Genomic DNA, 27,812 nt, shown 5'->3' on the forward strand with positions numbered 1-27,812 from the left:
AAAATTTCAACTGTCTAGCTATCACGGTTCATGAGATACAGCCTGGTGACAGACAGACGGACAGCGAAGTATTAGTAATAGGGTCCCGTTTTTACCCTTTGGGTACGGAACCCTAATAAAAAAGACATTAATGATCATTGATGAATGTTCCTTTTATTAATATTGTTGGTTTACCTATCTCACAAAACTCAACTTTTTATTTCAGATTTCCAAAGGACGAGGAATAGGGGATATTACTGCAATGTTCTGCCACCAGAGTGCAGCACTAGCTTTTTTAGTGCACCGTAGAGTAACTTATTCATACTGTACCTTTAACAGGTTTTTGACAAGTTTTCAGGGGACCTACCGGAAAACTCGAATCCGAAATTTCGTTATCTAGCTGCCTCTTTATCGCTCGAATACGCAAGAGTGACGCGACGCGAACGAAAGTTCGATTTTATTGTTTCGCGATAGACCCTCGGATTGTGGTAGTGGCGCCACCTACGCCGAGTTTCGCGTAATATTCGTTATTATTAAATAAAAAAATATATTACACGAACGTTTTTTTTTTCATTTCCTAATTGGTACATGACTAGAAACTATACTTAGTCTTTTAGCATTAGAAAAAACGGTAAACCATTTCCACGTGTCTTTTTATTGACAAGTTTTTTTATAAATATAGCAATATTTTACTTATGAAAGCAAAAGTATGTAAATGATCGTATATTATATTTGTTGTGACTTATTTTCGAAGTGTTTTTCGATAAAACGACACGTTAAGATCGCTCGCCCTCTTTCTAATGATAAAAAAACGAGAGGTATAGTTAGACGGTTCTGAGTGGTAGACTGCAAATGAGATAAAAGCTATATTAGGTACATGCATTAATCCTCATATCAGGCGGCTCTTTGATTCCAAGGATTGCATAATTTTTATACTTTTTAATGATTTTTAGAATATGAAAATTATAAAAAGTATAAAAGTTATGCAATCCTTGTATTCAACGAGCCGCCTGCTACAGATTTCTTGAAATTGCCGCGTTTTTTCAGGTTCAACTTTCATTAGCCAGACTATTATCAATTTGCCAATTTCGTGATTATTCTTTTACACGGCACATAAACTTATGCATAATTTATCGATATAAAAAGTCGACACAGTTACATCCCTAGCAAACTATCAAACTTATGACACCGTACGTAAATGAGAAATAACAAGCATATATGCATCTCTTTTCGGCACATTATCTAATTCGTAAGGACGTAAAGTACGGGCATACATATTTTGCGAAGCATTTTTGCCCGACTTCTATGCTTTAGTCATTATTCTGAGAATGAAAAACATGAAAATATGGGACACTTGGCAACACTGGCGCACGTGTGCGGCAGTCTGTAATGGTATACCACACTATCGCACCGCACCAAGGTCATTGTGCGACGCAACAATAATTAAGAGCGAGAAAGATTGTGCGATGGTGTGCCTTTAATAATAATAATAATAAATAAAAAAAACTTTATTTCGGACAAATGCATCCATAGAGTGTTAGTACTACAAGCAGAATCTTAATCTACTGTTAGTATTTAATACAATAGGTACCTACTTATATTATGAATTGAGCAACACTTTTAAGAAATAAATTTATTAAGTTTAGTCTTCTCAAACACGCGCAGAGCGCTGATGCCACCGTCAATACCGCCATTTTCACGCCACCCATAAACCCATCCCAAACCAAACCATCTCATTCATTCATTTCCGGTTACGCGACGCGACACGTGCTAGCGGAGTGCTACTTATAAAATAAATAGTGGTTTATTGTGATTAGAGTGACTAAATACAATAATATTTGAAGTGAATCGAAAGTAGGTACTACTTGTAATAAGTGTTTCAGTATTTCCACATGTAAGTTCATAATTTCGGATATTGAAATATTTGCCAGGCCAGGCCACGCGCCGCCATATTGTACGAGTTGGTGATTTTGTAACGTGAACTTGCAATATTGATATTATTGATCGTTTGCATTGAATTTATACTTCACCTCATGGTTTACCTCTATCTAATGTATATTTGTAATATTTGTGGTCTGGTGTGCTAAAAATAGGAGCTTGTATTCTGCAATTCCATGAAGACTGGATGTTTTTAAAACAACTAGGGGAAAAAAACCGAGCTTATAGATAAGCAGGTTGCGGCGTATATCTGTTGCAAATTGTACATACTTGAAACTAGGCTACCTTAGGTAAGCGTTAACGACATGCAACAATAGGTATTATTACAATAAAGTGTTTCCATAGAATGTTTGACCTGAAGTGACCATACACGGCGATTACCAAAAACGAAAATAAATATGGAATGTCGTATTATAGCCGATTTCCAGTTAGGCCGTTAGGGTCAAGAGATATTTTTACGTATTGCGTGGGGTTGTCCTAATATTCGGTACGAATTGATTTTGTAGACGCGTGGCTAGACGCGGCTGTTAGGTTATAAGTATTATAACCATTGGTCAACATATTTTGAACGTATTGTTAAATCTCTTTTCAGAAATGGTGGGGTCAAGAGTTTACGTCGGCGGTCTGCCGTTCGGTGTCAGGGACAGAGACTTGGAGAAGTTTTTCAAGGGATTTGGGAGGATCAGGGACATACTTATCAAAAATGGATATGGTTTTGTGGTAAGTGCCAGTGTGTTGATAAACTATGAGGTTATCTAACTTTTGATTGGACTTTATAAGAAATTATTGCAATACATTACATTGATAGCAAGCACTTTATCATATCACAGGAATTGAGGTTATCAGATTGGGCGACAAAAATATATTTAGGGGTTTCTGCGCTTCTTTAGCATAACACGGAGTAGGGTGTCTGTTTGGGAATGGGATGGAAGTACACATGTAACCAGGGCCATTGTTTAGTTTTCCTCTTCTCTGCTACATACGCCTTTTATTTTGGGAAATATTCTGGAGTGATACCTATTTGATTTTCTATAACTAAATATGCAGACAATACAAAAGTTCGTCCAAACAACTGGCAAAGCAGAAGAAACCAATTCCATAGGATTTGTTAACTCCACTGGCTTGATGTTTTATAAATGTTTAACAATAAAGGTATTTGTTGCTCTACTTCACAGGAATTTGAAGATTACAGAGATGCAGATGATGCAGTCTATGAACTCAATGGCAAGGATTTACTAGGAGAAAGGTAATTATTAGAATAGCGCTTTAGGAAAAAAAATTAATACCTACGCATGTTTAAAAGTTTTTTATATCATTTAAAGAATATTAGTGACGGACCAAGCTAACTCTGCATGGCATTTGCAATGACAAAGTGTGGCAATGTCATCATTAATGGCAAGTTTTTATAAAAATATTTTGTTTATAAATAAATAATAATAAATAAATAAATATTATAGGACATTATAACACAAAGGCCTTTACCCACTAGGGATAGGAATACACTGAGTTTTAAGTATAATTTTTAAGTTTATATGTAACTGTTTTTACATTGAATAAAGGGCTTTTTTATTTTAGTTTAAGTCGAAGTCCCACAGTAAGCTGTAATGGGGTTACTTGACAACAATATATATAAATACTTAAATACATAGAATATCCATGCTTATCGCACAACCCTGACCATCGGCTTCATAGACAGGGTCACTACCCACTAGGCCAGACAGGCAATAGCCTGTTAAGCTTATAATGACACTGTCTCACTTTGTTCTGTTCAAGTGCAAAGTTGGCTTAGACAAACTATAAACCTTATATGAGTTATTATGTATGTTGATATTGTTGAAAGTAAAATTATTTTCCCTTATCTATGTGATTTGTCAATGTTCAGAACAGAAGAAATACTTTTATTTCGCCATATTTGTTTAATTATAATGTAATTATTAATTCATTATTTTGTAATTAATTTTCTTTATCAGCCGGCTCCACTAGTGCAAGATATGTATGGAGAACTAATATTTGATGGTAGTGTTTGTATGGAAGTCTGAAGACTGTATGTTATGAATGGTGGTTAAAAATGTAAATTTTTCATTTCAAAGTTGTCTTATTTAGATTATAAATCAATGTAACTATTTGGCTTGTACTTTTAATGCTTTTCTGCAAAGGAATAAATGTTGGATATGATCGTGAGTCTAATTTAACTATATACTCAGTATGTGTGATGAATATAGAGGGTTTTTTTAAATAGGGTTTATTCATACAAATGGCTATTTTACTTCTGATAGCAGTTAATGGTCACTTATGTAAAGTATGTATAATAGAATCATCATAATGTGATGGGAGAAGGTTATTTCCTCTCGGGTGAGTCTGAAGAGTCGGCGGGTGTGCTGTGCATGCATGCGGACGGCCAGATGAGGGGGCGGGGGATGACTGCTAACATGACGGATGCCCCCAGGGTGGTGGTGGAGCCGGCGCGAGGCATCGACCGCAGCGCTGATCGGAACCGACGGGACCGGCACTCCGAGCGCGACCGCGGGCGCGGCTCGCGGTACGAGTGAGTGTCCCCTGTGTTGTAGGGTGACGGTGGAGCGTGCGCGAGGCATGCCGCGCGGCTCGGACCGCTGGCGCAGTCGCGACCAGCCGCCCGCGCCAGCGCCGGCGCCGCGCCCCCGTCCGCCGCCCAACCAACCCAAGCGCCGGGACGCGTCTGTATTACACGCACGAAAGAACCAAGAGTAGATACATTTATTTATCTTTGCACGTGAGCGTATGCCTTGTATACTAGCGCTCTATGTTGCGATGCGAGACACCTGGAAATTTGTACCTTGCGAAAAATCCATCGTTCTCCATGTAGATCCCTGTTTATGAACTAAGTTAAGGCCTGCGCAAACCGACGGAGCGCAGCGCATATCACTTTAAATTTATCAATGTATATTCTTCCCGATTTCAATTACATTCAGGTATAAATTTAAATGTTCTGAGACCGACCTCGGAACATCACGGAGGATTGTTACCGCGGCGGTAGGCGCTGGCATGCCGCGCACTCCCCCAGTATGCGACAAGTCCTCCCTGTTGCGCCGTCCGCCGGCGCCGCGCTGGCGGGTGCTCGTGGTATCGCGGGGGATTTTAATTTTACCTCGTCGCTGGTGTGCGCTGCGCGGAGTAAATCCTCCTCAATGATTTGCGCTGCGCTCTGCCGGTTTGCGCAGGCCTTTATCCTTTTTTGTTTTTTCAAGCTAAAAATGCAATAAGATGAAAAAAATATTAATAAGATTCTAGAATGCTTGGTAAATATTAAATGAACAATGAGTCTTTACTGTATATACATAATTATACTCCAGGCTTATTGTTGCCTATCAAATAAAGTCACCAACATTCTTGTAATAAAAACAGGTAATCGAAGTGAAACATAAACACGATCTTGGGTGAACTTGCTTGACTGTTTAGTAGACCTCAACAAATGCACAATCAATCAGCATCAAATAGTAGCAGCGAAAGTAGATTACTACACGAGTAGTTGTGTTACGATACACAGTAGTATACAGTAATCTCAGTTGCTCTTATCTGAAGCTGACTGTACAAGGCATCTCACCGTAATATGCAATTATGAATAAGTCTATCACTTCTTGGAACTAATATCTTTAGATAAGAAACTATTTTCTAATATGACAAGTTCAAAACTAAAAATCATTATTGCTACATGTTACCATCTTTTACGCGCTATCAAAAACATTATTTTCAGTAATATTTTCTTAGAAAATTGATTCTTTTTTTTTATTTTGCCATTGAAATCTAATCTGTTTTTTTTTATTCTAATTCTTATTTTCTGTCATCTGAATAATATTATGAATGTATGAAAAAGTCATTCTACATTTTCATAATTGAATGTGATTTGCAATATTTCATTGATTCATGGTATTCTGCTTATGATGAAATTAATAGAATTTTATATTAAAAAGCATGTTATTGTTCCACAAATCTTTAGTATGTCTTATGTGGTAGAAAACCGCTTATTCTGACCCTTAAACTAGATACATCTAATTAGTGTGGCATAAATAAATTGTAATAATCGTATTGTAGAAGAAATCTCAAGTTCTTTTCATAAACATAATCAGTTTCTTGATATGGTTGGTGCAAAGGAACCTAATACTTGTGAGTTAATTCGTAATTATGGCTGCAACTCTTAATAACAAAGAATGTCGTATTTTGCAGCTCTATATTTAGAACATTCCTGTGAGTAAATCATCTTTTCTTAAAGTTAATATCTATTTTTCAAGAAACTTAAATTGATGTCATCGAGTAACAGAGCAAACATTAACTCTTTCAGTGCCCAGTGACATCATCATGATTATTCTTATTTTAAAAGTAAAATGATGGCAAATCCCCTGACTCGAAAACTTTTGAAAATAGACAATGACAAAATGAGTAAACCCTGGTGGCAGTCCTATGGAATAAATGTAGTGCCAACTCAATACTTTATTTTAATAATGACCATTTACAAGTTTACAAGTACAGGCCTTCATAAGATGAAACAAAAATGTTAATGGACTTAGTTCACCTAGTATCTCAATATTTAAAATATCAGTTTGAGGTTAAACACACCAAACTACGAAAAAGCTGGGACAATAATATGCAATATCCATCCATATCAAATATCAACCTGCTTTCCTTTTTGTAAGATTCTTGAACTGGCAATACAATTCATTTTGAGCTCTCTGATGATGATTATAACAAATCATAATATGTATTCTATTAGGTCCCATAGCGGTGATGCCGAAACTGACCGACTCATTGAGCAGATCCAAATGGCTGCAGACTCTGTGCAGCAGCAGATCCCTTCCGCTGAGATCATTGTACTTGGTGATTTTAATGCCCATAACGCCGAATGGCTCGGCTCTAGCAAGACTGATCATGCGGGCAGATCTGTTTATAACTTTGCTCTGGCATATGGCTTGACACAATTGGTTACTGCGCCTACGCGGATCCCAGATGTGGACGGCCATGAACCTTCCCTGTTGGACCTTCTGCTGACCTCTCATCCGGTTGACTACAATGTATCCGTTGAAGCCCCACTCGGTTCCTCGGATCATTGCTTGATCCGGAGTACGGTGCCACTCGCGTACCCGCCGCGTCTGCGAGTTGCTTGTGGCCGCCGTGTGTGGCACTATAGGTCAGCAGATTGGGACGGGATGCGGTCCTTCTTTGCATCCTACCCTTGGAGGCAGGTTTGCTTCACGCCGGATGATCCCAACGTCGTTGCTGATTCTGTTGCTGACGTGGTGCTGCAGGGAATGGAGCTTTTCATTCAAATTCAAATTCAAATGTTTTATTCATGATAAACTTAAAACTAAAATTACATACAAAAGTATACTAAAGCTATAGAAACTTATAAAATAGGTAGGAGTTGAAGTTTACCACGAAATGGTCTCGCCTCAGCATAATGCTGAACCGAAGGTCAGCGCTGATCTTCCGGCGGGACCATTTTGGGTCACGATCGCAGCCGTACGACACGGCCCAACCATAAGCTGAACGCAGCCTTTGCAGCAGCGACCAGCGCCATCTTGTCTACTGTCTATGGCAGTACTTGACAATGTCATTATTGACAACAACATGTGTATGAGAATAAGAAATGGCTATGCCGTACAACGCGATAAAATATATTTTGCCTTTCATACGTTTAAATGTACAATTAACAAAAGAGATAAAACAAGTACAACAGAACAAAAGTGGTGATATTTACTTTGTCGAGGTGAAAGTTTCAGCAGTTGACCATGGAGTGATATAGTTGGGAGTTTATACTGTGCACTAAGGGAATTACATATACTCGTATTAAGGAAAATAAATAACGAGATAGCTACAAGAATATAACCACATTCCATCCTCTGTGGTCCCTGTTGGTGGCAAATCCCAACCTTGGTTTGGTCGTTCCTGCAAAGAGGCCTCTCGCCGAAAGCAGGAATGTTACCAAGCCTGGGTAGACGCAGCGGCAGTACGGGATGTAAAGACTAGCGCATTAAAAAAGAAGTTTAACTTTGCCTCCAGGTCCTTCAAAAGAGTTATTGCCAGAGCAAAGTCGCTGCACATTGGTAGAATTGGCGAGAAATTAGAGCGCCTCCCTTCGGGAACTCGTGCGTTCTGGTCTCTTGCCAAAGCTATCCAGGGGAATTTCTGCACGCCATCTTTTCCACCTCTGCACACGGAGAATGATTCATTGGCCCACGACGCAAAAGACAAAGCCGATCTTCTGGGCAAACTCTTTGCGTCCAACTCGACTTTGGATGACGGGGGAAACGCGCCGCCGACCATACCGCGGTGCGAGAGCGATATGCCGGATGTCCGGTTCAACCAAAGCTCGGTGCGCAAAGCACTTCGTTCCCTCGACACTCATAAGTCGAGTGGGCCCGATGGAATCCCTCCGCTGAAGATGTGTGCTCCCGAGTTGGCACCGGTCTTAACGCGTCTTTTTCGGCTCTCTTACTCTTCCGGCGCAGTCCCGACTTCGTGGGAGTCAGCTTTGGTGCACCCGATCCCTAAAAAAGGCGACCGTTCAAATCCGTCCAACTACAGGCCAATAGCTATAACCTCCCTTTTCTCGAAGATAATGGAGTCCATTATAAACTGCCAGCTCCTTCGGTACCTAGAGGACCACCAGTTGCTTAGTGACCGACAATACGGTTTCCGTAGAGGCCGCTCAGCTGGTGATCTTCTAGTCTACCTGACACATCATTGGGCACAGGCGATCGAGACAAAGGGTGAAGCATTGGCTGTTAGTTTGGATATAGCGAAGGCCTTCGATCGCGTCTGGCACAAAGCACTTCTTTCGAAGCTACCGTCTTATGGGCTTCCCGAGAGATTATGTGTATGGGTCAGTAGCTTTCTAGCAGACAGAAGCATAAAGGTCGTAGTTGACGGTGAATGCTCAGACTCCATGTCTGTGAATGCTGGTGTCCCCCAAGGCTGTGTGCTATCACCCACGCTATTCCTTCTGCATATCAATGACATGCTGCAAATCAGCGGAATTCATTGTTATGCTGATGATAGTACGGGTGATGCCTCTTACACCGGCCGCACCAATATCTCTCGGGAAAACGTCATCGAGAGCCGGAACAAACTTGTGTCTGAAATTGAGACTTCCCTAAAAGAAATCTCTGAATGGGGTCGACTAAACTTAGTCCGTTTTAACCCTGCCAAGACACAGGTTTGCGCGTTTACCGCAAAAAAGTTAGAGTTTGTCGTGTCACCTCGTTTTGAGAGCACTCCCCTGACTGCCACAGCCAGCATCGGAATCCTCGGCGTCGACATTTCGAGTGAAGTCCAGTTCCGCGGCCATTTAGAGGGTAAGGCCAAATTAGCCTCAAAAAAGCTTGGTGTGCTCAACAGATCGAGACAGTATTTCACGCCGGCCCACCGCCTACAGCTGTACAAAGCGCAGGTTCGCCCGCACATGGAATACTGCTCTCATCTATGGGCAGGGGCACCCCAATACCAGCTTCTCCCTCTGGACCGCATCCAACGAAGAGCGACTCGAATTGTCGACTGCCAGCGTATTTCGGAACGGCTTGACTCCTTGGCGCTGCGTAGAGATGTGGCCTCGCTCTGCATTTTCTATCGCGTGTATAACGGGGAGTGCTCCGAGGAATTGTTCGGATTAATCCCTGCCGCTTCTTTTCGCCATCGCCCTACGCGACAACATTACCATCCTTACCACTTAGATGGTTGGCAGTCCTCAACTGTGCGTTTCTCTAGAAACTTCCTGCCTCGCACAGCTAAACTGTGGAATGAACTGTCGCCTGCGGTATTTCCGGACCGATATGACCTTCAAACCTTCAATAAAAGAGCGTACTCCCATCTTAAAGGCCGGCAACGCACTTACAACCCCTCTGGTGTTGCGGGTGTCCATGGGCGGCGATAATCGCTTACCATCAGGTGATCCGTCTGCTCGTTTGCCTCCTATTTCATAAAAAAAAAAAAAGGTAGATAATTTTATGTAAAGAAAAACAACAATTTCATATGATTTTTTGTTGCTGTTTACAACAGTGACAATTACAGATATGGGCCGCCAACGAGGACGGAGTACCGGCTTGTCGTCGAAAATCTGTCTAGCCGCATTAGCTGGCAGGTAAGCAACTCCCGACGGGACAAGACTGGGCCATCATCATCCCATCACCTCTCACCCAGGGTCTGGACTCATGGCGCTTGAGGGTCACCAACACGAGGGCAGGGCGACTTTCCTCTACCACACGGTTAAACTATCGCAGCTACTCGAGGACGGGACTGCAGGACATGCAATGCCTTCAGGATCATGGGACGAGGCAAATTGGAGGCGCAGGATAACCAACCAATGATCATTGACGGACTGACGATTGATGTACACTTTGTTGGAAGACAGTGTGATGACTAAACTGATGGAGCAAATACCATATTCTACCTGTTCAAGAAAAGCGGCTACAGAGGCTATCCAATTCTAAAAAGTGCAACCAAAGATGACAATCACATAGCGAAGGAAGACAACGAAGTCGGGATCTTTGACCACAATCTTCATTCGAAAACTCACTTTATTTATTTATTTAACAAAAAAACAGCATTGCAATAAGAATTGAAAATAATTGTATAGTAGTAGTTGTTAACTTGTTTGTAATTTCATATCTTATTTCATTTCAAATAGGGACAGAACTAGCATTTTAAATTTTAACCCAAATATCTGTCCTCTATAATGTTAACTTTACATCTTACGAACTTACTTACGAGCTTATAGATAATTTTTAAAAACAACAGAAGGTGGCGTTTCGTACCCTGAGCCCTCGATGTACCTAGTGCTGTGTGAGATGTGGTCTGAGGCGATGTTAGAGGGATTGGTCCGGAGCCCTCTGCCGGAGTCCATGGCCTCCCGCCGCCGCCGCCCCGGAGTGCTGGACCCCCGCGAGCCCGGTGCCCGGTGCCGCCCAGGTAAACAAGACCAAGGGGGGCACACACAAAGGAGCCGCTCTCGTTATATGTGCATACTCCCATTTAAAATCATTTTATACCTTCATTATTATAATTTAAGTTTACATTTCGATATATTAGCGCCGCATCTGCAACAAAATTATATCGATTGATGTGGACGATCATTTGAATAATCATGTTAATTTTCGAAATTACTCTTGCTTGCTCAAACAAGTTTTCGTATTTGGGTCTTCCTTTAAGGTGCTATTGTTTATGTAATCGGAGCTTTGAGAGAAAACCTGTGGATGCAGAAGAAGCCTGGACTCCCGGACGGAATTTTACTCACCAGACGGGACCAAAGGACCGTAGAGGACATTCGCGTCAATTGCTGAATGGATGGAGCAATGCAATGCCTGCTGTATCATGGAAAGATCACTGAGTTGCGGACAACGACGAGATAATACCTATCTCAATTGATTGGATATAGGATAAATTATTGGAAAAAATAAGAGACTTATTAAAGGACATATTGGACCAAGACTGCACTTGAATGATGGAATGATGGTTGAAACCTCGGACACGGACCCTCCAAACATTTAACAATTTACCAAATGGTAGCCAAATACGAAAACATTGTTGCGGTCGTATTTCTATTTTTTTTGTTCATCTTTTAGTATCACATTAAGAAAAGATATGGATATTAGGGTGCTGTTTTGATTATATGCTTTTCCCAAAGTTAGCATTACCACAAAGTAAATAATAATTTCTTGGTGTGTTTATGATGATATCGTTTTTATACCATCTTTCGGGGCTGAAATCCTTGATGCCAATTTTAATCTGATGCTAACCTTTGGAAAAGTTCTATCACGCTTGTCTGATTTCATCATTAACATATTAAACTGATCGCCAGGACCTGAAGGATTACATGCGTCAAGCTGGAGAAGTTACTTACGCTGACGCGCACAAGCAACACAGAAATGAGGGGTAAGTGTTTTGCGTTTCCTAGCCAAAATGGCACCCTCATAGTTTCGTCAGCCATATATCCATCTATCCTTCCGTTAGTATGTCACAGCCATTTTACTTTGATAATAAAACATGTATGACAATAGTACATTTCGATGCTAGTGCGGAAAGTATGTCATTATTTCACGAGTACCGAGATATCTTGCCACGAGCCGTAGGCGAGTGGCAAGACTCGGGACTAGTGAATAATGACATATCCGCACGTGTATCGAACGACGTTTTTTAATACAGTTGCGAAAAAATAAGAAAAGCAACAAGTATTAAGTAATGGAGTTCGAAACTTTTTATATTATTAATTCTGTGACATCATCGACATTATGAAGAGGTGTTTTTCTAGCTTTTATTCGACTAGAATAGATTTTGTTATTATTATTGAACCCACTTCAATGAAAGTTTTTTTTTTCAAATGCATGTTCTATAAGACAGAAACAATTGTAAATATTAAAACATTGTACTATTATTACCTAAATATCATTATTTACGATTATTTGTGTATCGTATATTTATAAAAACAATATCGAATGTTGCCTTTGGAAACTTAAAACATTCTTGCAGTAAGAAAATACGCCTCTTCTTTGACAGGCGTTCCGTTCCATTCAGACAACTTATTAAGAACGGTTTTTCAACATTAAAAAATAATCGTGTAACTTATAATGATGAAGAGGTAAGTAATAAAATATGAAATATGCATATTTTTCGTATTCTTACATTAACAGTAGGTTTTTATGTTGATTACGACGTTTAAAGGAAACTAATATAAACACTCATCAATAAGTAGTCATGAATTGGAACAAGTATAAATTTAAAAAAATTGGAAAAGTAAAAAGCACTAGTTCGCGAAAACCAACTTTCCGCACGCTAAACAGCCACGAAAAGTAGCACTTTTTGAGCAACTGTATTAAAAAACATATTAATGATTTGTAACGTAAGTGTACTTAGCCGCTACTTAGGTGAGCGTCAGGATGACAAGACCATGACGGCTATTTATAACGTGTTACTCCAAGTTTTAATATCTTTTTAGTACTATTTGGTACCTGACATCTAATAAGTGGTACATTACCTCGCTAAAAATCGAGAAATATTGAAATTAAAGTGGTCAGCCATTCTGAAGTCCAGTTCTCCTAGTTGGTAGACGTTGGTGGTTGGTTGGTGGATTATGGAGCTTGCCGCCCGCTTGCCGTTCTGCTACTGGCGTGCTTCTGGCCCTTTCCCCGACTCGGCGCTACACAGTTCCGAGCTGCGCTGAACTCAGCGCCGACCAGAAAAACCTGCGCCTACCACCTCGGCACCGTCAGGGGAGTACTTTGGCTGCAAACGACTAGCGGAATCCGATCTTGACAGTATTAGCGCGAACCACGACATTTACCCGTTTTACCAACTGAGCTAGTGGTGGTAATAAATATTTTTATTGAACGTTCTTCTGCCTACTCATTTCAAATTTCCCATTCCTATCGGGACAATTAGTAGGTCAGAACATAACGGAACGCGACACTGGCATCGAATTCCTTTTGGCAAAGATTTAGTACCTAATTAGTACCTTTCTTATTTTATTTCGACTTATCAAAAAAGTTATAGTGATAATAAACTTTTCACCTCAGCAGCTCGAACAAGCCTACTTTCGTCACTCCCTGGAGTGAGGAAAGTGCGACTTTCCTCATTCCAGGGAGTGAAACAATGTAGCTTTTTAATTTAGTGAAGGCCATGGCCGGCGTTCATACTTTTATTACATTTTTTCTTATGGTATGGTACGGTACGGTACGGTCCGGTCCGGTCTCGTATCGTATCGTACATATTATAATTTTTTTTTTCTGTTTATTCTGTGTAATTCGAAATACTTTTTAACCTTTAATATGTTTTCACTACTGAGGTGAAAAATTATGTGTGCAACACGAGAGCAAAGTTATTTTACATCTCGTGTTTTTGAGTCCCTCGCAAGAAAAACCAACTTTCGTCTCTTGTTGCATAAATAACTATTGCATGTGCACAGCGGTGCAGCCAGACAATGTGAACCGGGCCCAAAAATTAGTTCAAAAGTTAATGTTTTTAGCTTAAACATTATTTTACAAGGCGTTACGAGCGTAGCGAGGTTTGAAAAGTGGAATCTTGAGCTTTGCGAGGGTTTCAAGGCATGAGGTGTAAACATTTTGTCTACCGAGTGAAACACAACATTGTTTACCACACCAACGTGAGGGAAATACTTACTTATAATTGAAAATCGTTACTTACTCGTAAAAGTAAAATTTTCCAGCCAACACATGAGGAAATAACTCAAAATCGCAAATTGCAACCAGTGAAACCTGTGACGAAACGTCTGTAAATAAAGGTAACAAAATAAATTCGCGATAGACCCGATTTTCAATGTCATTTAATACCGGTTCAAATTGACTGGCTGCACCACTGTGCACATGCAAAGTTTATTATAACTATAACTTTTTATTGATAAGTCGAAATAAAATAAGAAAAGTCTTCATATAAGGTACTAATTAGGTACTAAATCTTTGCCAAAGAGAGATTCGATATAACGCCTACAACTAGGAGAAGAACTGGACTTGGTCCTGTCAACCTGACGTCAGAATGGCTGACCACTTTATTTTCAATATTTCTCGACTTTTAGCGAGGTACCAAATTATTCGATGTCAGGTACCAAAAGGTACTAAAACTTGGAGTAACACTCGTTATAAATAAATGTCATGGTCTTGTCATCCTGACGCTCACGCTACTTAGCTAAGCATTTAGCGTGTAGCTAAATGTCAATGTTATTTCACCAAACTTCATAGAAGAGACACATGATTCGATAGTTCTCTAAATTTCGCTTTCGTGTATTTTTAGTAATTTCATTAAATACCTTAGCTTAAACCAGCATTTCCCAAACTATGGGTCGCGAGCCATTGGTGGGTCGTTAGCAAATATTGAGGGGGCCCTGAAAGTACTAGGAAATCAGAACGTTACCATTAATATTTTGCCCCCTTTTTAAGACGGCCAAGAGATGGGTCCCGAAATTGACAGTTTTTGTTAGGTGGGTCGGATCCAAGTCAACTTTGGGAACCTCCTCTGGCTTAGACTATTAACAACGAATATGGAGGAAATCTCGGGAAGTTACAGGATACATTATGATTAAGTATTGTATTGTATATTTGATTATGTACTGCGGAATGGAGTATCGAGACAAACCATTCTGGTTTAATGATGCTTTTTATCAATTATCATGTAAAATTTGTGATTTATCTCTAATAAATAATAATAAGAGATGTACCTTATGGTTTAAGTTCGTGTTAGATGATTATTGCTGTCAAGTACGTCAACGTCATTGTATAAAGCACCTAGTCTGTGATGCGTTAACATAATTATAACACTCAAAATATTTGTTAATGATGAAACTATACATTTTACCATCTTTCGGGGCTGAAAACCTTGATGCTAATACATTTCTGAGGACTGCTGCCGCTCCGGGTCACCCAAATCAGACACGACAGCATTCTAACAGTGTTCGCTTTTCAGCGTGGTGGAGTTCGCAACGCATTCTGATATGCGCGCCGCCATCGAGAAGCTGGACAACACTGAGTTGAATGGGCGCCGCATCCGGCTGGTGGAGGACCGGCGTTCTTCGCGACGCCGCACGCGCTCGTCTTCGAGCCGCAGTCGCAGCCGCTCGCGCGCGCGCCGCAGCCGAAGCCGCTCCAGGTAACGCAAACGCATTCCGACATGCCGCATGCACGACGCCATCGAGAAGCTATGGCGGCGGCGGAGCGGCGTCCGGTGCTGGGGTTTAAGAATAATAAAAACCTTATTAACATTTGAGGAGAGTCTTTTCAAAAGGGCTTATTTCTCTATGAACACCATACAAAGATAAGCCCTTTTGAAAAGACACTCCTCATTTTAGTCAGGTCATATTTTTGACAAAATCGATTTCGACTGGCAAATCATGTTACCTTTTTAGCAACCGGGTTCTTTAACCTAGTTTGACCCCGCTGAATCCGAATTTGCCGTTGCTCGATCGAAATTTTGACCGGAAGTGAGATATTCAAGATGGCGGCCAATATTACCGACCCTAATGAGTTCCTTGTATGGACGCATATTTTTTAAATATAATTTTTATAATAATTATTGCAGAAAATAGCAGTAATAATAACACGTATTTTCTGGAAGTTTGGAGTACCCATCTGCTATGGTTCCAAATATTTGGGACTTGGGACAGCCCTTTAAAAATTAAACAAAATCTTCTTTTAGTTTTATGTAAATAACTTAGACGGTGGCGCATAGCAAAAAATATTCTTTTACACAAGTAATCTGCATAAAATTGCCTACAAAAAAGATTCCGTACAATTTTTCGCTAGGATCAATATTCAGAGAGATATTAACGCGGGAAAGTTAATTATAATCAATTCTAAGGTCCCTTTTTTTATGTTTTCCTAAATAATTCGTAAACCCTATTACTAAGACTCCGCTGTCCGTCTGTCACCAGGCTGTATCTCATGAACCGTGATAGCTAGACAGTTGAGATTTTCACTGATGATGTATTTCTGTTGCCGCTATAAGAGGCCGGTGTCGATTTTAGTCCCAAAAATGTAAAATTAATAGATTTAGTCAGTGAAATTGTAGACCTTTTGTTACCAAATTGAAATAACAAGTACTGGTTTCTATTAGCACGTCTTCTTATCTTGCCTTTTATCAGATCAATTTTTTGAAAACAGACTCAATAAATTAGTAATGATTTTTTTTCTGATGGACGTTTAGCTAAACGCACGTAAAGCACTGATTTTATCGCTCTTATTTGTAAATTTCGTAAAGTTTGGACTACTAAAAATGGTAAATTTGTATTACACATATTCTATACTTGACCTTTAACAGATTACATTTTTGTTATATGACTTAGAGTTCGAGGAAATGAAAGTTGAACGAATTCAATTTTCTCCAGAAATTACTTCAAAACAAGTGACAACTTTTCTGAAAATCGACTTAATTTCAACGTAATTTTGATACTTAAACATTCTACAACATTTGCTGAAACTATTCTTATACATCAATTAGTATAAATTACCACCATAATATTTTGATGAATTTTTAAAAACTGCCCCTTCTCTTCATATATTACCGGTGACGCACGCTCGCGACCTCATTATTAAAAGGCAAGATGAGAAGACGTGCTAATAGAAATCAATACTCGTTATTTAGATATTACGTAATAAAATGTGTATAATTTCAACGACTAAATCTATCAATTTTACCTTTTTTCTCCAAAATCGACTACGGCCTCATAACAACAAATACTAAAAACAAAATAATATAAATATTTAAATGGGGCTCCCATACAACGTGATTTTTTGCTGTTTTTTTCCGTAATGGTACGGAACCCTTCGTAATATTTAAATAGATATCGCTATCGGACGGAGACGCTGACGCTACGACTTCAGGCTGACAGCTTCAGGGTACGCCACACCGAGCTCCTTAGTACCGTACGGATTTTTGTGCATAAAAAGATACAGAGCAAACCGCACCACCGTACCGTCGTTGCCGCACGCGAATTCGCCGCTCCGCACTTCTCAACGAAATGCGGCAGCAGTGCGATAACCGCCTATAACAGGGAGTTGAATGGGCAAAATGAGCGTTAGTTGTACAGTCAAGTGTAAAAATATGGGTGCATACAACTTACTCAAAAATATGGGGCTATGAAAAGGGACATTATTGTCGATGGCGCTTACGCCGCACAGCGTCGTGCGGCATTGTATTTATATCGGAGCATCGTTTATAATGGCGTAAGCGCCATCGACAATAAGGTCCCTTTTAATAGAAAATACCACATATGACCCATAGTTCTTAATTCGCTGACATAAGAACTATGGGACATATTTTTGAGTATGATGAGTGCACCCATATTTTTACACTTGACTGTAATAGCTGTGTAGTCGAAGACCGGGTCTTTCTACAACAATTTAAGGCGGTTATCACACTGCCGCCGCGTTTCGTTGCATTAAAGTTTATTTTAACTTTAATTGAAATTTAACCGCGGTAGACCCGTTAATGTAATATGTGGACAAAAAGCGAGAGTTTAAAGTGTTCTACTGAAACTTTCCCAATAGAAGACGCATACTGGAAAGGGCTTCTAACTACCACAAATTTATTGGGAAATTTAAATACTTTACATATGATAAGGATAGTTCGGTACCTTACGTGATGATACTATATTTTTACCATCTTTCGGGGCAGAAGAGCCTTGTTGATAACTTACCTCTGATTATACCTCTGATTGCCCTCGCCTGCGCTGATTTTCCCTTCGATGTCCTGTGCTCTAAGTACTGCACGTTGCAGGGCCGGCCGCAGCCGTTCGCGCTCCAAGTCCAAGGGCAAGAGCAAGAGCCCTGCTGCAAAGTCCCGTTCTAGATCCCGTTCCAAGTGAGTATCCGGTTTCTTGAAGTTCTTATAGAACACAACTTTGTGTAGATTAATGTGTAACTTTGTGTAGATTATAAAAACTTAAGACGAATCATGCTTGAAAAATCTTGCCTGCTTTAATAAAGGATACCCTTGACAGTCACAGTGCTTGTACAGAGAGTGGGCGCTGTAACACCAATAACAGCATCATCTAATAAAACTGCTGTTTTCACGACACCATTTATTATTTGTTGTTAATCATATTAATCATTAGTCTCCACTTTAGCAATAATATGCATTTTCTCTCCTTCAATTTTATTTCTTTGCGTCACATTGGTGGCTTTCATGGATATTTAAATCTTAAAATATCTTATCAATTATTGCATTGCATGGCTCTATTGAATTAACCTAGTATTCATTTGGCTAGGTGTGTTATTACTTGCGCTGAGCAAAATTTAAAAACGTAAGTACTTTGCGTACTTCTTTATCTTTACTTTAGAATCCCGTAGTTTGGTAGCTGGTAAGTGTAATGTCCGTATGACTGTATTGCTATTAGTATGTATCTGATACTCAGTATTTGTTGTTGTTGCATTTCATGGGATATACCTAATCGGCTCATAAGTTCTGTCACTGGCCTTTAAAATTTAAATTTGGAACTCCTAAAACAAAAACCGTTCTGCATTTGAATTTCGAATCTTTATTAAATATTTGAGTAGTATAATTTTGCAATTTTCTGTTTTCTTCAACATGGAGTGGACGCTTAAAGATAGCCGTACCGCAATAATTGCACTATATCGTTGTGGTCACTCGCCGACTAAAATTTTTAAGCTACTTGAAAATTTAAAATTCTCTCTAAGATTTGTGTATCGTACCATAGAAAGATACAGTGAGGTCTCTAGTTTAAATGACAAGAAAAGAAGCGGTCGTCCGCGTACAGCTAGGACTCCAGCGGTTGTACAAGCAATTAGGGCACGCATTGCCAGAAATCCTAGGATCCATAGGAATCCAGTTGCTAGGAAACAAAAAGTTATGGCCCTCCAGATGGGTTTGAGCAAAAACACGGTGAAAAGAGTGCTTAATCAAGACCTGAGACTTCGTGCTTATAAACGAAAAACTGGCCATCTTCTCAATGGTCGGCTTAAAGCTTTAAGGCTTAAAATATCTAAAGCTTTATTGAAGAAGTACGCTAAAAATAAGCACCGTTGTATACTGTTTTCGGACGAGAAAATTTTTGACATAGAAGAAAACTGTAATAAACAAAATGATAGAGTGTACGCTCGCAATAGTAAAGAAGCGTCTAATAGCATTCCCCGTATTCAAAGAGGTCATCACCCTTCATCTGTGATGGTTTGGCTGGGAGTTTCTTATGCGGGCGTCACTAGTATGCATTTTTGTGAGAAAGGAGTAAAAACTAGTGCCAAAATGTACCAAGACATGGTGTTGACTAATATTGTGAAACCACTATCCCATACGATGTTTCTAAACCAGCATTGGGTTTTCCAGCAGGACTCTGCTCCAGCCCATAAGGCAAAGTCTACACAAGCCTGGCTCGCCTCCAATAAAATCGACTTTATACGGCATGAAGATTGGCCCTCCTCTAGCCCAGATCTTAATCCTTTAGACTATAAAATATGGCAGTATTTAGAGGAAAAGGTGTGCTCAAAACCTCATGCAAATCTAGACTCGCTGAAAAAATCTCTTGCTACGGCAGTGGCCAATATCGACATGAAAGTGGTGCGTGAATCCATTGACGACTGGTTATACATTTAGATTCTCTAGTTTATAAGCTTTCAAACGCTGTACAAATTATACGGAATAAACTTAAACTTTTGATTTTATTTGATACTATGTATATGACAGAACTTATGAGCCGACTAGGTATATATATTGGTGTCAACATTTGGTCAGAGTTGAAATGATTACCAAGCTTTTGATAAGTCGGATCCATGTTGTGCGAAATTATATGGAAGTAAGTTTCACTACATAAGTGACGCAGTCGGGTCACGCAGGGCGCGTATTTACAAAGGCTATACTGATATGGTTCAGATGCGAACTGAACCAGATTAGCTTTTGTTTGGACAAAACTTAACAAAACCCTAATCTATTATAGTACAGAAATTTACTGAAATCGTATAGACTTTATTAACTAAATTCGTACGGATATTGTTACTACAAATGCTAGTCTGTTGCGATCTAAAACTTGAATAATATTTTAGTAACGACTCCGATTGTATTAAATAAATTACCGTTCATGCAAATTACTTAACAATGCCTAAGATTTTTTTACTTTTAGAATTATTTCAGTTGATAGGTACGAGTACTCCCTTTAGTACTGTTTGGTAACCAAAATTTCGTAACCAGCTACAGAATGGGAATTAAGATTCCCAGTTTGAAGCCGGTTACGTATTGGGCCAGCGTGTTACCGTTTGGTAACTAAATTTGGTAACTAGCTACAAAACAGGAATCTAAAATTCCTTGTATGTAGCCAGTTACGAATTGGGCCAGTGGTACCGTTTGGTACATAAGTTTTGTAACTGGCTACAAAATGGAAATCCAAAATTACATTAAATCAATAGGTAGGTAGGTTAGGTTCGTTAGGTAGCTTCAAATGCCCGAAGGGCAAACCGCCCAGAAATAGGAGCCCCGCGAAGCGGAGCTCCATCTAGTTAAGTTGTGAAGTAAATGTTTTTTTTTTTTAAAGAAACAGTCCGACGAACTCCAGCTAACTAGTGTAACTATTTCTGGGCGGTTTGCCCTTCGGGCATTTGAAGCTACTTAACGAACCTAACCTACCTACTGATTTAGTGTAATTTACGATTCCCATTTTGTAGACAGTTACAAAACATTAGCCAACCGTGGCTAGGAATCGGTAATTCAAAAGTCCCATTTTGTAACCAGTTACAACCCAGGATTTATTTTTCCCGTTTCGAAGCCGGTTACCAATTTTTAGTTACCAAACGGTACTAAAGGGTACTCGTACTTCTTATTAGGTTTTGTAAGAGCAAAATATTATCGCGACAAAAGCTAATCCATTTGAGTAAATAAGTATTATTAAAATTTAGATATCATATTCAAACGATACTGACGTTACTAAACTCGACTAGTTGTCGTGAATAATATTTGAAAATATGTAAGCAAAAAGCTAATCCATTTGAGTGACTACTTTTTACCGAAACGTTATAGATATTGTTAACTAATATGCATAAACAAAAGCTCACCTATTATAATCTGAGTCGTGACTGAAATAGTTTAGCTTTTGTAAATACGCGGCCAGCGTTTGGAATGCATTCCAAAACTGTCACGCTGTGACCATAGACTACAATGTTGATATATGGTTAACCGTAGCATAGCAGTAGACCTAAACTAAACCCGTACTATTGCGCGATGGCATCGCTTAGGGATCGCAGCCGCTCGAAGTCGCGCTCGGGCTCGCCGCGCCGCGCCGACCGCCGCTCCGGCTCGCAGGGCTCCGACCGCAAGTCCGAGGACCGCAACGGACACCGCTCCAAATCCAGATCGCCCGCCAAATCCAAGTGAGCCCCCCCGTGTGCTTGTGCTTTCAATACCGCTGACGGTTGTGTAACACTGAAATTACTATTCTAACAATTTTTACATTGTGATTTTACTTAGTTTCTTTAATTCTAACGTTCAACTCTTAGGTCAAAGTAACTATTTCAGTGATGTGTCAACATAGTCGTCAGCATTATTAAAATAAATTATTGACTATAATCGAAATTACAACTATAGGCCCCACTATATTGATAGCACAATTTGATAATTTAACTCGTTTCGTGCTTTCCTGCATCTCGAAGAAAAACCGAGGCAAAGCCAGCAAGGTGAGCCCTTTGTATTGCTTGGGTAATTATCGCATCGTTTTTATTTGTACCTGTAAAACTACCAATTTATTTTTAAGTGTAGAGGTATATTATTTTTAGTGTGTTGTAAGTAGAGCTTTGCTAGTAGCTTTCTGTTTAATTTACAGTTTTTTTTATTCATTCGTTCAAAATGTTAAATAGTTGTAAACTAGTTAATATACAGTGTGGAAAGATAAGTCAGGCCCTGGAGGGAAACTACCTTAAATCTTTAAGATGGCTCATTTTACTTAAAAGGAGACATTCCTTTATTTTTAAAAAGAAACAAAATTGCATTCAAAGATTTTCTAAAACTCGCTTGCCTCGCCCGGGACTCAAACCAACTAAAATTAAAAAAAAACACCCTATATTATTTATACTAATCGATAGGATTCAGGATAAAATTTCTCTAACAAACATTTGGTCTTAAAAATATAAATCTAACATTAACTTTATTTTACTATCAATTTGTTACGGCGTGTCCTTTTTGGCGTTGTATTTCACTTGGCAACCAACTTTTCGCCAAAGTTTCATTTGGCAGACCAATCGTTGGCATAACCTTACTTCGCAACCATTTCATTTCCCAACTCCATACTTGCGAAATGAAAATGACGTACTAGGTTGCGTTAGGTTAGGTTGGATTATGTAAATTTGCGAAATGAAATTTCGCCCAACTAAAAATATGGGATAAATAGTTTGGGAACTGAAAGTTTGTCAAGTAAGTTTCGCCGTAACATCAGTAAACCATTTGTTACACTTAAATTATTTAACTGATAAATTGTTCGAAATGAGCCCCCTCGTTCCGGCTACACAAAATTAGTCTCCGTTGAAATTAATTTCTTGTAGCCTATAGTAAAGTTATTTCTTTTAAGTGTTGTGGTGTATGCCCCTAATAACATTTTCTACCGCAACCCTTACCTCTTGAACGGTTTCATAGCAAGTTTAGAGGTATTATGAACCGTAGATTTACCATTAAACGATTTTCTTATCGAAGATTTCAACAAGGTACTTAGCGATAAATCAGCAAGCGTGTACTTCATACGAAGTCTTTGAATGTTGGAGAGATGAGGACTGTTACGTGTCTTTTACTTGTTGAAAGTGAACAGTAACCAAATGTTTGTTAGAGAAATTTTATCCTGAATAATAATACTATCGATTAGTATAATAAAATAGGGTGTTTTTTTTAAATTTTAGTTGGTTCGAGTCCCGGGCGAGGCAAGCGAGTTTTAGAAAATCTTTGAATGCAGTTTTGTTTCTTTTTAAAAATAAAGGAATGTCTCCTTTAAGTAAAATCCTTTAAGCTTAAGGATAGTAGGTAGTTTCCCTCCAGGGCCCGACTTCTCTTTCCACACTGTTAATAGTTAATAGTTATTTGTGCAACAAGAGAGGAAAGTTGGCTTTTCTTGCGAGTGTTTATTTTGAGTCCCGAGAAGGCGAGATTCTAAGTTAGAATCTTGAGCGTACTCAAAAACACTAGATGTAAAATAACTGCTCTCGTGTTGCACACATAATATTTCACCTCAGTAGTGAGAACATATTAAAGGTTTAAAAAAAAAAGAATGAAGTGGCAGTTCATGGCCTTCACTAAATTAAAAAGCTACTTTGTTTCACTCCCTGGAGTGAGGAAAGACGCACTTTCCTCACTCCAGGGAGTGACGAAAGTAGGCTTGTTCGAGCTGCTGAGGTGAAAATAGTTATTTGTTATACAAGGGTGCATAGTTGTATTTTACCCGCGAGTGTAGAATTGAAACACGAGGAAGCGAAAGGATTCTAAAATAGAATCCTGAGCGTAGCGAGTGTTAAACACAGGAGAAGTAAAATACATTTGCGCCCGTGTGTAACACAAAACTTTTCACCTCACTAGCGAGGAAAGTGCAACATCCACAGGCGTTAGATCATCTTCATCACTGGAATCACTCATTTCTTTACTATATTATAACAGAAAACTCTGGAAGTTGTGTATTTTTACGCGAGTCGGTGAGAAAAGGTTTTAAGTAAAAAAAATGTTGACAATGTTGACATTTCTGATGTATGAAATGTCAATGATGCGTTTTGAAATTGCATCGACTCAACTTGTGCGTTCAGAATTATATTTAACATCATTATAAAGAAAACAAACGTTTCTTATGGAGTTTTAAGGGTTATGACTTAAAATCATTAAATAAAGCTAAATTTGTTATTTTTAATTAGATTCTCAAACCATTTATTTATTGATAATTAATATCGAACGAACCATTATCATGAGCGTTTTACGTTTTGTTATCTGTCAAGCTCTAAGCTAAGGTCAAATAACTTTCCCCACTAGTGGATAAAACGCGTTTTTCCCCGCTTGTATTGAAGGATAAACGACAACTTTCCGAGCTAGTGAGGGGAAAATGAATTTTCCTGTTAGGTTTCGTGTGCAAGATTGATTTCACATTTTCACGATTACGGAGCGTGTCAATTTTATTGGTCTCGAATTCCTGATTAATCTATCTCAGACTGATAAAAGAGTTATTCTCTTATCCACAGGGAAAGATCTCGATCCCGCAGCAAGGAGGCGGGTTCTCCCAAGCGCGAAGAGCGCGAGGAGCGTCGCGTAAGCAAGTCTCGCTCGCGGTCCCGTTCTCGCTCTCGCTCAGGGTCGCGCGGCCGGTCCCGCTCTCCGTCTCGCTCCCGCTCACGCTCGCGGTCGCCGCGCCAAAACGGCGACGCGCCCGACGACCGATCTCCGCGCTCCGGCGATTAGACATACACATATTGCAAGATCGTCTTTAGTGCTATACTGACTTGATTATGTTGTGTTATTAAGGTTTGAAATACCTAAACCACATACATATATGGCTTTTCTTTTGCCGGAAGCGATAGCGTTAATAGCCCTATATATAATTCATCCTTTTGCTGTTACTTATTTGATTGATCAGTTGGATGTTCAACCGTCTAGGGCTGTAAGCTTTTATGTTTAACCTAAGTGTAAAGCATTTTTGACCCAGGTTTAATTAAGGCAGGTTCAGTATAGCATTTTAGATACTAATTTTAAGCCATTTTATAGTTTGTAATTTCATTCTCCCAATTCCTATTCCTTTCCTATTCAGTAGAGCCAAAGTAAGACGGTTCACACATGGCATTGTATTGCCAAGTTCTTTTTCAGTAATCATCATAAAAATTGTTGCTTGTTAGAAACTATTGCCATATTGAACCCCTTTTACTTCGCGGTTGGATAGATAGCTTTCGTTCAAGTGTAAAGGTAGGGAAAATTGTTTACCAAATATATAAAACACAAATGTTATTTTACTCCTGCTCGTCATCTCATGCACATTAACTTAAACTTTTAATTAAACCATTCTGATAATATTGTCTTCGGTTACCGCGATAGTTACTCATGAAATAAAACTATGAAAAACGGATTATATCGCGTATATTGAGTTTATAATACATCCCGACGTTTCGAACCCTTTACAGCGTTCGTGGTCAACGGGTGACCCCCGACGGTCGACGGTGACGGGAATTCAATATACGCGATATAATCCGTTTTCATAGTTTTATTTCATGACTATTCTGATATTTAGTTTATACTTTTTGGGCTAGTGAACAATTGAATTCATAATTTGGCGTTATTTGACGAGACAGAAAAGTGACTATCAATTTATTTCTGTGAAAATGAATTAGCACTACACTTTCGTGCATTACATTTAAAAACGTACAATAATTTTATTTTTAAATAAGTATTGTGTAGGGGAATTTTAATTCTAATTTGTAACAGGTTTTGACACGGCTTCAAAGTACATTGTTACCTGACCGACAGGTAGACAATCAAAGGCAATCCTATTCGATAGTATTTTGTAAATATCTAATTTTATTACTAAGATTCCACCGTACGTTTTTATGCACCTATCTGTTTCGATCTTATTTATATTTGTGTATAAGTTGATGTGGAAACGTGACTTAAAATTGCTGCAGGTCTTCCTGCGTTTTTTTGTCAAATCTGTCTACGTCGTCCTAGCTAGAAAGGAACAAATAGGTTCAAAATTTGTGGGATCTCGGACTATTAAGAATAAATATTACGATACGAGTATTTTGGTTTTATTTCGTGTACTACCATAACATGACTAAATTGGTACAAAAGGAGGATGATTGGGTAGTAATTTAGCCATTCGAATAGTCGGCCATTCGTAGTTTAGTATCTGGAGAAGCATTTTTTTAAAAAGGGGCACTGAGGGCAGCTCAAATCCCTACGCGCTGCGCGAAAATCGTATTAGCGTAGATCTTTCCTAACCACGATTCATTTACAAATTTTCGGAAAAAGTGAGTTATTTTCAAGTGTTTTTCGATAACACGACACGTTAAGATCGCTCGCCTTCTTTCTTGCTTCTTTCTAATGATAAAAAAACTAGAGGTATAGTTAGACGGTTCTGAGTGGTAGACTGCAAATGAGATAAAAGCTATACTAGTGGCTCTGTGAGCTGTAGACCTCGCGAGCATAGCTTATGATGGATGTGTCTAGGATGGTTTAAATAAGAGGGTAGAATAGAATAATAGCTACAGAAAATAGTTTCCTTTTTCATGCAATTTCCATTTCGGGAGAAAACGGTTTCGACTAACTAAATCTTATCAAATCACTTTGATTTTAATGTTGATCGCTTCAGCATAATATTTTCTAGGTTTATAAATTTCGTTTAAAAATGTGGCTTTTTAGTTACATTACCATTAGTTTAACCCTATGAAACTATTGATACTGGATAGGGATGGAATCGATTGGCATAAAAAATAGCATGTGAAAAATAAACGTTTTCATTTCATAAAAATTGTATGGGAAAAGTTTTCCTCGATTTGTAGCTTTCCTAGGCGGAAGTTTTTTATGGTCCCATACAAGCTTTTGATCGTGAATAGGAATGGGATCGATTGGCATCAAAAAAACTATGGATGGTATAGAAAGGATCGCAATCTCTTATGGCAGAATTGTTGTAAAAGTGACCGCGTTAAGCTTTAAATAATAGTTCCTAATCTCTCCGGTGGCGCTAGTTAGGCTCTGGGACATGAGTATAACATGAACCATATAAGGCAACAAATAACCCGACCAAATTACGTAGGTTGTTTTTGGTAGTATTTCGGTGTATGGTGGCGCCGCCTAATTACTGGTTTTTGATGGACACTTTTCATACATAGAGATTTGGCTCCTTTATACAGTCTCCATGAAAAAAACATTAGGGACACAGCCGCAGCGCAGTGGTTGACGTGAAACGTGGCGTGGAAAAATTATTGCGAAGACCGCATAGGGCCGCTTAGGGACCTCATAGCGTAAAGCCGGCGCCCTGTATGTAAGACTCGAATGTTGGGCTTTGCCCTACCCCACAGTGAAAAGCTTGTAGGTAAGAAAAAAAGGGTGCCGCAGGCATTTGTCAAAAATGACCTTTTCTTGCATCCTATGTTTTTTCCAAAATCTGTAAACCCCAATCTTCATTCATTTGAAATTGAGGGAAGGTTTTCTAAGACCATTTTCACGTAGCAGCACGGGATCTGGTAGTTGCCCTCACTGACCCAAACCACCCTGTATACCTGGCTGATTTTTGAATTTCTAAAAGTATTGAAATGATGTAGTTGAGATATATTGAAGGGAGCCATACGAAATCAAGCGCTCGAAACTCTAAAAACCGCACAAGTGCGGGTCGGACTCGCCCACCGAGGGTTCCGTACGTTTTAGTATATTGTTCCTATAGCGGCAACAGAAATACATCATTTGTGAAAATTTCAACTGTC

General features: G+C 39.2%; 1 protein-coding gene across 8 annotated transcripts; it reads left to right on the forward strand.

Moving 5' to 3' along the window:
* The first annotated feature begins 1,710 nt into the window (after positions 1 to 1,710).
* Positions 1,711 to 26,128, forward strand: LOC134740817 (serine-arginine protein 55). 8 transcript variants are annotated; one of them, XM_063673469.1, is made up of 10 exons: positions 1,711 to 1,833; positions 2,510 to 2,637; positions 3,093 to 3,163; positions 4,485 to 4,643; positions 9,946 to 10,027; positions 11,744 to 11,817; positions 15,355 to 15,537; positions 18,163 to 18,246; positions 21,624 to 21,758; positions 24,588 to 26,128. In XM_063673469.1, the coding sequence occupies exons 2-10, from the start codon at positions 2,512 to 2,514 to the stop codon at positions 24,802 to 24,804; spliced, it is 1,131 nt and encodes a 376-aa protein (XP_063529539.1). In that variant the 5' UTR covers positions 1,711 to 1,833; positions 2,510 to 2,511; the 3' UTR covers positions 24,805 to 26,128. The 8 variants fall into 8 exon arrangements, with proteins under 8 accessions (XP_063529539.1, XP_063529530.1, XP_063529547.1 ...); XM_063673460.1 differs by having other exon boundaries at positions 1,713 to 1,797; XM_063673477.1 differs by lacking the exon at positions 4,485 to 4,643 and adding an exon at positions 4,364 to 4,462 and having other exon boundaries at positions 1,719 to 1,873.
* Positions 26,129 to 27,812: the final 1,684 nt, after the last annotated feature.

The sequence above is a fragment of the Cydia strobilella genome, chromosome 1, assembly GCF_947568885.1.
Source record: "Cydia strobilella chromosome 1, ilCydStro3.1, whole genome shotgun sequence".
In the NCBI taxonomy this organism is placed as follows: Eukaryota; Metazoa; Arthropoda; class Insecta; order Lepidoptera; family Tortricidae; genus Cydia; species Cydia strobilella.

What these genes read in the sequence shown, in the direction of transcription:
- LOC134740817 (XM_063673469.1), top strand. Translation starts at nt 2,512, where the DNA reads ATGGTGGGGTCAAGAGTTTACGTCGGCGGTCTGCCGTTCGGTGTCAGG. An exon ending in CACGCACGAAAGAACCAAGA is followed by an intron (nt 4,644 to 9,945) that starts GTAGATACATTT and finishes TGTTTACAACAG; the next exon opens with TGACAATTACAGATATGGGC. An exon ending in AGATCGCCCGCCAAATCCAA is followed by an intron (nt 21,759 to 24,587) that starts GTGAGCCCCCCC and finishes TCTTATCCACAG; the next exon opens with GGAAAGATCTCGATCCCGCA.